At 34.4% G+C, this 10,408-nt stretch overlaps 1 protein-coding gene across 2 annotated transcripts; it reads right to left on the reverse strand.

Moving 5' to 3' along the window:
* Nucleotides 1-1,047: 1,047 nt before the first annotated feature.
* On the reverse strand, nt 1,048-9,850 carry LOC132643854 (pentatricopeptide repeat-containing protein At1g62350-like). Of its 2 annotated transcripts, none has more exons than XM_060360373.1 (3): nt 9,483-9,846; nt 6,371-6,757; nt 1,048-1,670 (listed from the first exon to the last, which is right to left on the reverse strand). In XM_060360373.1, the coding sequence occupies exons 1-3, from the start codon at nt 9,798-9,800 to the stop codon at nt 1,641-1,643; spliced, it is 735 nt and encodes a 244-aa protein (XP_060216356.1). In that variant the 5' UTR covers nt 9,801-9,846; the 3' UTR covers nt 1,048-1,640. The 2 variants fall into 2 exon arrangements, with proteins under 2 accessions (XP_060216356.1, XP_060216355.1); XM_060360372.1 differs by lacking the exon at nt 1,048-1,670 and adding an exon at nt 5,139-5,281 and having other exon boundaries at nt 9,483-9,850.
* Between the last annotated feature and the right edge of the window lie 558 nt (nt 9,851-10,408).

The raw sequence follows: 10,408 nt of genomic DNA on the forward strand, positions 1-10,408 counted from the left end.
ATCTAATCCCTCCCTCTATATATCTCATCACATAGTGGAAGTTTTCTTAAAAATAACTTCCTGTAACTTCTCAACTTTGTCTCTTCTAACCGGGTCGCGTTAGTCCACATGGGCGACCCCAACCCAAACCCACATATCCAACATGGACTATTTTTGGTGCGAACTCAATGGTGGCTGTGAATAATGAGGTGCTCTGTCTTGGACTTGTGGATGGTGGAGTTGAACCCATGGCCACCACTTCTGTAATCATCGGAGCGCATCAAATAGAAGATAACCTTCTGCAATTTGACATTGCTAACAAAAAGTTTGGTTTTACCTCTTCGCTCTTGTTTGGTCAAACAACATGTGTGATGTGCCAACTACAACTTTACATCCAATGCTTGATAGTAAAAAAAAATAGTTGTGCTTTTGTAATTTTAGATTCAAATAAATGTTTCTTTTATTTTCCAAAGGAAGGAGTTGGTCAAGGATGAATGCATTCGACTTCGTTTGATTGTTAAATTTAGTTGTAATAGTGTCAATTAGCAAAAGTCGAACAATCTTGGATAAACTTATTTTGATGATGAAAATCAACATGATCACTCCTTTCAAAATCTCAATATATAATCGAGTAAGTTTGTATGCGTCCAAATATCTAGATAGTCTCTTAAATTTGACGCAATTTGTCAGTAAAACACTAATTTAGCTGATAGCTAGAAGAAAAATCAATTGGCAGGAATTTGTTTTGTGAATCTAGAAGTCAGATATAACACAAAGCATGCTTACTACCAGTTTTAAGTGAGTAAATGGCTTAATATGCTAAAATGGATTGGTGTAGAGGGCAGGCTTAGCATATGATTTTCAATTTGTTCATGACAACGTGGGTCGAATCTAACAGTCCAGTTTTTGTCCTCTAAAGGATCGACTATCAAAATTATATTCTCCAACTCCAGGATAACATTCTCGAGTTTCGCTTATCAAGTTGAAAGTTCAGAATAGCATACTGGACTTCGAACTTATAAAAGTGAAACTCCAGGGTAATGTTTTGGAGTTCCAAAAAAGCAAAAATAGATGAAGAAGCACGCCACTTTTTTAATTTGAGGTACTTTTGTCCGTATCTTACATTCGCATCAAAAAGTGGCTAATTTTCTTCTTCACAATACTGTTATTTTTCAATCACACGCCCCAAAAGTGGCCAACTTGCGCTTCTTTTGTGAAATAACATTGTACATACTCCATATATCTCGTGCTTCAGTACGAGCAATCAAACATTCCAAGATATGATCCACATGTCTTATGTATTACTTGCAATTCGTACTACCATACAATTTTCTCGTCAGCATACCAAGCAACTCCCCAAAAGGTACATTAGCTGAAACAAACAAATGCTTTCTGTACAGGAGTTGGAAATGCTACAATCACCTATTGCTCAACTTCACTGACAATAGATCAGCACCCAATGGGTGCACTTCCCTGGACAGCTGCTCCTAACCCACAATACAGTCCTCATTAAGATAACAAACGCCTCCATGTACATGCGGATAAACAACAATAGCCTATCATGCTCTTGCTTTCCAATAGGTTTATACGTCACCAAATGCCACAAAAGGTCCACATGGGAAGGGTAGTACCCGTAAGCTGTTGTAGATAATTTCAACAATTCAGACAAGGTCGAGTGACCTGCGCTTGAACTAGAAAAGGGAAAAAGGAAAGTAAAGTCAGCTTCATCAAACCAAGTACATCAAATGATCAAAGTAACTCATTTGAAAGGAAATCTTCAATATCAAGTTACTGGACTAATGCAGCAGGACACTTGTTAACTTACAGAAGAGTGGCCCGAAAGTGAGGGAGGCCTGGGCGTGGCTTGGTTAGGAGAGTGCAACATGTCAAGTTAGGTCTGGGTGTTGTTTTTTTAAAAGATGGGGTAGCAAAAAGGTTAAAAGTGTTGATTGAAAATGTCTCGTTAACATTTTTATTAAGCATAGGAGGGTTTTAAAAAGCCAACTTAAACAACAGAAAATCTGTAGGATAATTTCAAATCCTAAAATATCTCAACTAGACTAATCTATTTAATAAAAAATTAAAATTCAAAAGTAGATTCATCATAATCCTAACCAACTTAATATGCTAAAAATAAAATTACTGCAGTAACTGAAATCAACTTCCAACACTCGGCAGAAGAGTGGGCATGGTTAGAAAACCGCTTCTTAGGGAAATAAACTTAAGAGGGTAAAGTGGAAATAAACTTGCACTTTGTTGACATAATGTGATTTAGCAGTACTATAAAAAGGAAATGTACGGGAGGTCCCTCTAAAGACCTACTGAACTATGAAGTTTTCAATATTTTTCAAATAAGAAGAGAGGTCCATTCTGTATAGTTAAACTAGAATTGAGATACTAGTAGTTCTGCCAAATATGACTTTCAAGACACATTAGAAGTTATCATCAATTCAGACTGGTCGATTCTTTGAGACATCACTATGAACAACAAAATTTCCGCTTTAACCGAATGCTCTTTCTCCTTTTCTAAAAAGGGCAAAAAAAAAAAAAAGGGGGGGGGGGGGGGGGGGGGGGTGGAATGCTCTTTCTAAGATCTGTATAGCTATGAGATGTTCAAATTCTTCATGTTCCTAATGCCCCTGCAAAATGTACAACTATTTTGCAAGGCAATTTCAAGTTCTACGAGAGAAGCAGTTTACCATTACATCCTAGATTCTTCAGATAAAATTGTGTTCTAAACCATGAAAAGCTAAATGAAACCAGTTTCTCACAGCTACTAGTGTCAAATGTGCCTAGCCAAGTTGATGTCAGTTATAGAATCATGTATATCTATTCTGCTCTATTCTAACACATAATTACTACTATATATAAGAGATGATCTCAAAGTTTTGTAGTCCTCACATGATTTTTTTTGTCCATTTTACCCTTATTTGATGCCTTAATTACCTTGCAAGTTCTTATCCATTTAGGTAAATTTGAATAACTATATGGGTTCTTATGCTACAAGGAGTGATGATGTGGAAAAGTGATATTGACACCACAAAAGATCTATTTATTCAACCAAATTTAAAATTGATCCAAAAATTATTGTCTTTCTTTTATGTGGACATAATTATTAAATTTGTTTCAAATTATGTTTTCCTATGAAATTTATTATAGACAAATAAAAAAGCTATCGTGACATTCCCTTTCTACGTTAGTAAATGCTTAATTATTTAATTTAAATTATTTTTCATATATAAATAAAAATATTTCAACAAAGTAATTTAAAAATATAGTTAAGCTCTCTAAATAATAATAAGACTAATAATTTCAAACGAGAGTCATTTTTTTCACATTTTTGGATATTGAAATGTTTTACAAAAAATGAGATAATCAACATTTTATATAATTTAGGACAAATGGTTAGTTAAACATATACTAAAACTACATCATTTAAGAAATCACAATATAGATTTCTTTAAAAGTTAAACTAAATTAAGAACAATTAGAAAATACATCATTTCTTAAGGACGAAGAAAGACTAAAGTAAGAAAAACAAATAATTTCATTTACTTTCCAATTCCTTTTGTATGATTTAATTTGAAGGAACATCTAAAAAAGTATTTTGTCGTTTCAATTTAAATGCTATCTTTATTTATAAATTAGCATCATTGACGTTATCATACAACAATTTGTAACAATAAGTATTTTTGATATTACTTGAATACCGTAATTATTTGTTTCTTTCAAAAATGGGTTAACCAATATCAGTTTAATTGAGAAAAAAGAAATTAAGTCAATCTGACATAAGGTAAAACTCAATTTGAATCATTAAAGAATCTAAAGAAAATTCAGTAAAATAAAAAGGAGAAGAGTTTGGTGCATGCATTTGTTTGAAAATAAAAAGGAGGTCTAAATATACTCTAAGGAAAATGTTGTTTTTTAACTTACAATTTTTTTAATATGATTTAATATTCTAGCAACATCGAGAAATTATTGAACTACCTTTACAAATGATAAAATATTACAAAAACAAAACAAAAAATAGAGTAGCAAAAAACACACATAAAAAAGCTGCAAATATAAATTTTAAAGTAGTAAGCCCGGGCCAAATGCCACTAGTATTCCAATATGCAATAATTAGAGGTTTTTTCAAATCCTACACTTATCCCTAAGCAAACATAAATATCTCAAAATAACCACAACAACTAAGCATTAATCCCGACTTTGACATTGCCTTTATCGATCCTTGAAGAGATTATATAATCTCTTAAGACAAGCTACCTTCACATAATCTTAAGTCTACTTCATCTCCTTCTATAAACTTTTGTTATCATATTATCACACCAACAAGCCTATGCAAACAAAAGACGATTTACGACATGACCAACCATCTCCTATATTCCCTTGTTGTAACAACTCGACCCCTAATTTTGCTAAAATGTGATTGAATTCGTGTTTTGAAGCTTTGGGCAAATTTGTATACCCTATTTGGGACTTGTCAGGATGGTTGCGGTGGAAACCCGAGGGCTCGGGGGTGTTTTGGCACACTTGCAACCATGTTTAAAATTACAGATTTTCTCTTTTATCTGGTGCATCACGATTGCGAGACAAAAAACCGCAATTGCAAATGAGTTTTCAGAGGATTGACTGGTCAAAGGTGAAACATGGGGTTGACCAACTGGTCAAATGTGCTTCGCGAACGTGATGGTTTAACCCCGATCATGAAGGGTCTGGCAGAGTTGCACTTCGCGATTGCGAGAGACCCTTCCCCTCTATCATTCTCCACTTAAAATACTAGGCTTGTGTTTGCGACAGAATTCGAACCTGTAACGTATGTCTAACCCACACATAACATACTACGCTCTTACCACTTAGACCAAAGCCCTAGAGCATTTAATATCTAAAAGTACAACCCTCCTCTCTTGTTTGAGTTGGGGATAAAATATGCTAAAATCACATAGGTGGAGTAGAAAGCAAACTAAACAAATAAAGCGGAGTAACAGTTGTCCAAGTTATGTGCAATAAACAAAACATAAATGCCTCGGAAAAGTGGAAGCAAGTGCAACAAGAAGCCCCAAACTTGCAAGTTCTAACACTGTATACATAGGGGGATAGAATAGAGATTCCTAAGTCTTCAAGAGTTATAAGAAATTGGAAACAAAAAAGTGCCGTATAAAGTGAACTGCTTCACCTGGTTTTTGGCAAAGGGAGCAGTATTGAGTGTTGACACATGAGAATCTGAACAAAAGAGGTTTCCATCTATGCTCTAGATGCTTCTTATGTGGGGACAGACCAGCTTTGGAAAATGTTCATCAGCCTGAGGAAGATCAGATGGGTGAAGCCAGGAACTATAAATGGAGTTCTAAACTGCTGGAAAATTGATGGCAATGCAGCAAAAAAGGACGAGAGATGGAATATTGTCCCAAGCATGTATTGGTGGACAGTATGGAGAGAAAGAAATCAGAGATATTTTGAGGACAAGCAGAGCAACTTCAGAAGTTTAAGATGAATTGTTTAGCTCTTTACTATTTTTGGTGTAAACAGGAACTGTTAGTCCAAACAGAAGATATTTTTGATGTTTTAGCCTACTTGTAGGAAAAGCAACAAATAGGTGATCAAGCTGTAAGTTGTAATACTTTTGAAGGGGGACTACATATATTGATGTAGTAGACGTGTAGATATATAGTTTAACTGTTACCATTCTCAAAATGAAAAAAAAAAAGCTTCAAGAGGTTGCACCGTTGACATGAGGAAGATGTTCATAATCGAATAAGATGTCAAGAAGAAGAATTGAAGCTAATACGAGAAATTGGGGAGTAAATAGTGCCTTTTGCTTGCCATTACATAGATAACATATCAATGACTTGGTTTCTAAGTGAAATCAATGTTTATGACATCAAGATATTAGATCCTGTTTTTAACTGCTTCCTATGATACTGCTTTTCTCTTCCTCTCGTCTCCTCATTGGTAGCTTATGCATTCTCCCTTCAAATAGTTCTCATGAATGGGTTCAGTTTTGACAGACTTTTATTGACATTCTTAACTTTGGCATCTGCCTATCATTTCCTCATATTATTCTAAACTTCCACCATTCCATAGTTCTGCATGCTGATCACATATCTTAGTAAATACCCTCCAACCCATCAATATTACAACTCTCAAGGGTTACCTGTCAACTTCTAGTTTGGACCTTACCCTAATCTACCAGAAGAATCATGTATGGGATAGCATTTGCCACATAATGCTACCCTTTCATGTGGTGATAGTATGTTTATAAATGAACGTGGATTTTAGCATGACATAGGAATTAAAACAATATTTTAATCAAGAAATTAAACAAAAAACTTGAGAGACTGGTCCCAATGCAGAATAAAAAGAACATATTAAGGAGTCAGGGATTACTTACATTGGTACTTTCAATTTCTTTTAGAAATTTCTCTGGATAGTCAATATAGTTGGCGCATTCTTTCTTTACTCTTACCACAAGCTCTTTCTCTTCAGCCTTTTCAAGGTTCCTTATCAAAATACTCATAGTCAACTTATCTGGGAAAAGTCCTGATATCTTCATCAGTTCATACATTTCCATTGCCTTCTCTATGAGATCTACTCTAAAGTATGCCCCAATCAGCTCAGTATAGGTTCTGCTATCTGGCTGTAGGCCTTCTTTCATAATGTGCACAAGGAGTTGTTCAGCCATTTCAATGAATTTGTTTCTGCCCAGCATCATTATCATACTATTGAACACAGATATATCTGGTATGTACCACTCCTCGTTCCTGACAAAGTTGAACACCTGAAACCTGATAGGTTTCAGATAAAATGCACATTTAATATAAAATAAGGAGAAGTATTAAGATGACTGTGAATCCCTCCTCCTGCTTATGTTAAAACTCTCCAAGTTGAAAGAGATAAATTGAACAAGTATGGTCATCCCTTGTTGGGATGTACTATTAAACCTAATTGGGGTTATTTGCTAAAAAATACGATAGAGCTACTTCGCGGTGGACTAAGTTTTCATGATGGACAGGAAGAGTAAACACCAACAGAAAGAAAGAACAATATATTGGTCCTTTTTGTCCATATCAAATATGTTTTCCTCCACAAAGTATGGAATTTTAATCAATCTAGTCTGTATCTTCAAAATCCAAATGATTAAGGTTTGCCTCGAGCAAGTTGATCATGATCACATTTCAAGTAGGGTTGTGTTAAAGTTTGAATGCTAGACACAACAAATTGACAAGTAAATAGTAAGCTGCTCCTATCTACATTTACCGTGCTTAAACAGCCATAAACTTCAAATGAGAAGCAACGTCAAAATGTAGAAGAGCTTAGGGGTCGTTTGGTAGAGTGTATAAGAATAGTATTGAATAGGGTGTATTAGTAATGCTAGGATTAGTTATGCTGGAATTACTTTGTATCCACCGTTTGGTTTGGTGTATTAAGGGCAGTTCTGTCTTTAACCATGCATATCCATGTATTAATAACTCTTGTATTGCTAATACCATGATTTTCTATGTATAAGAATAGTGTTGAATAAGGTGTATAACTAATACATGTATTAGTTATACATTTGTTGAAAGACAGTACAAACAAGGAATTAATAATACCATGTATTAGTTATACATTTGTTGAAAGACAGTACAAACAAGGAATTAATAATACCAAAGCTAATACATGTATTATTTTCGCTAATACATCCTACCATCACGGCCCCTTAAGTTCAGACATTAAACAACCCCAAAAGACAGGTTATGCAAGTGCAGGTATTTTTTTTTTTTTTCTGAAACAGTTAACATTCAATTATAGACAAAGCTACACCAAAGGTGTACTTCAGTAATACTTACAAGTATTGGTTACAAAGGCAAAACCTACCACCTAGGACCTTCACAGACAATCTAAAACACTGACAAAGTCCTCAGCCTCTTAGGAAGGCCATGAATACACCAAAAATAGAAAAACACTAGACAATTCATTTTCAATTTCTGAAAGGAGATACTCTTTTCTTTAAAACATCTCTGGTTTCTCTCCTTCCAAATTGTCCACCACATGCAAGCTAGGACAATCTTCCATCTCTCCCTATGTCTGGACATATTCCCATCTCTATTCCAGCAAGCTAGAACATCCAATGTACTCCTTGGCATAGTCCACCTGATTCCCCTCAAATTGATGAATATTTGACAAAGTTGTTGTGTCACTTTACAGTGTAAGAAGAGATGGTTTATTGTCTCTGCTTCAGTTTCACAAAAAACAAAAAGCATCTGGAACAAAGCTGAAGGCCTGTTTTCATCACTTTGTCCTGAGTTAAGACAGCTTGTCTAGCCACTAACCACGAAAAACCACCTTGTATGGAATCTTCACTTTCCATATCATCTTCCAAGGCCAAAACCCAGGCTGAGGCCTTATATGTTGTAAGCACTTATAAGCAGATTTGACAGAAAAAGTCCCTTTCTTCTCCTTCAGCCAGACTAGACTATCTTCATTAGTGGAAAAATCCTTGAAAAGTTCAAGGGTGCTATAGAAATCTGTCAACATCTCCACTTCCCAATTCCCAAGTGCGGGTATTTTAACATACTTAGTTATGGATATAGGGGTGTAATAGTGTATCAGTGTAATTAACCATTTTTAGCTTCTTTTTTTTTGATAACCATGATTTCCGGACCAACTTGTGTGCACCTCGACTAATTCTACGAGATATCTGCCACCTCCCACCAGCAATAGGTACCAGGTAACTATGTCCAGCAAGGCTACAATAGATGAAAAAAAATCACCTAGTGTTTTGTCTCTACTGAGAATTGAACTTAAGACCTCATGGTGCTCAACCCACTTCGTTAACCACAAGGCCACACCCTTGGGTGCAACCCTTTTCAGCTTTTTATCACCAGACTTATAAGTGCACTGCTCAAATTTGAACAGAAGCTAAAGGTAGGATGAAAGTCGATATAGCTTTGGTTTAAGGCGTAGTAGAGAGACCCTTTAAGCCAAAAATTATGCTACTTTTTTGGGAATTACTGAAAATCTAATCTTATTTGAAAACAAATTTATTTATGTTAATTAAACTCTAAGGGGTTATTTGGTTGGTGGGATAGGATATATATTTTATCCCACCATTTGTATTAGAATTGTGGGATAAAATAATCTTGGGACTAATTAGTACTCTCTCTAACCCAATTCATGTGTCACAGTTCAGATTTTGAGAGTCAAAGCTGTTAGTTTTGACCTTGTACGGACAAACAATCCTTAAGTCTTTTTAGATAAAATTTACATATTTGAAAACTCACAATAATTGACAATTCAAAATATTTAAAAGACGTAAATATAGAAAAAGTGGTGGTCAAACAAAAAGGTGCCACGTATATAAGACCAAGAGAGTAATCATTACCAAACACAAAATAAAACAATCCCACATTTTATTCCGGATCATCATCCTTATCCGACCTACCAAACCAAACGACCCATAAAAGCGAACAGAATTCAAGTGAGTAGAGCATAAAGAGATTCAGAAGAGATGATTGAAATACCTTGAGAGCCAAGTGAAGTTGATTTTGTCTTTGCAACTCAGTCAAGGTGTCTAATACATCAGCCTTCAATAGCCTACTAAGTTTGTTTTCCAACATCTCTTCTAATTTGTGAGGTGATGTTGCTGCTAATTTCAGAGACTGCACAGCTTGCATTGCCTCTGATGACAATACCCTTGACCTCCACATGGGTTTTCTTGGCCCATTTCTCAACCCACACACTGTTGTTTTCTGCTGCTTTCTCATTGAAACCGTATAATTGAGTTGGGTTCTTGAAATTTGAAGAAAACCCATTTGAGAAAATTGAATTCCAAGGGCCATTATTAAGGCGAAAAGTAAATTGAGAAGGTAACTAACAAGAAGCCTGCGGAGCTTTATACATTAGTAAGAGTTGTAGGAAGTTTTTCTAAGGGCCTGTTTGGAAAGCCACCTGGTAATTGGAATTGGTGTAATTACTACCGGGTAGTAATTACACAGCCTAGTAATTACACAGTAGTATAATTATAACGACCTATTTATTAGTCATAATGTAATTACAGTATAATTACAAGCATATTGTTTGGTTGCACAAAATGTAATTACACAGTTAATTTAATTTAAAAATAAAATTTAATTATAAAAAATTTGAAATTAATATTTAAAAAATATTTGCCTTTATAAATTATATTAAATTAGTTATTTAATAACACATTGTTTATTGAAAATATATTAATTAATAATCATATATTTGTAACTAATATTATAAAAAATAATTGATATATATTTTCAAATTAATAATATTTAATTTTTATTAATTATAAAACTTAAGAGAAGACTTTTTTTTTTGTGAGAACGTCCTGGATTGGATGTTTGACAAAAAAAAAATATTTATAAATATAATGCTACAACATTATTCAAATGTTTGAAACAAAAAATCCATCAAATGTTAA

The sequence above is a fragment of the Lycium barbarum genome, chromosome 6, assembly GCF_019175385.1.
Source record: "Lycium barbarum isolate Lr01 chromosome 6, ASM1917538v2, whole genome shotgun sequence".
Taxonomy (NCBI): Eukaryota; Viridiplantae; Streptophyta; class Magnoliopsida; order Solanales; family Solanaceae; genus Lycium; species Lycium barbarum.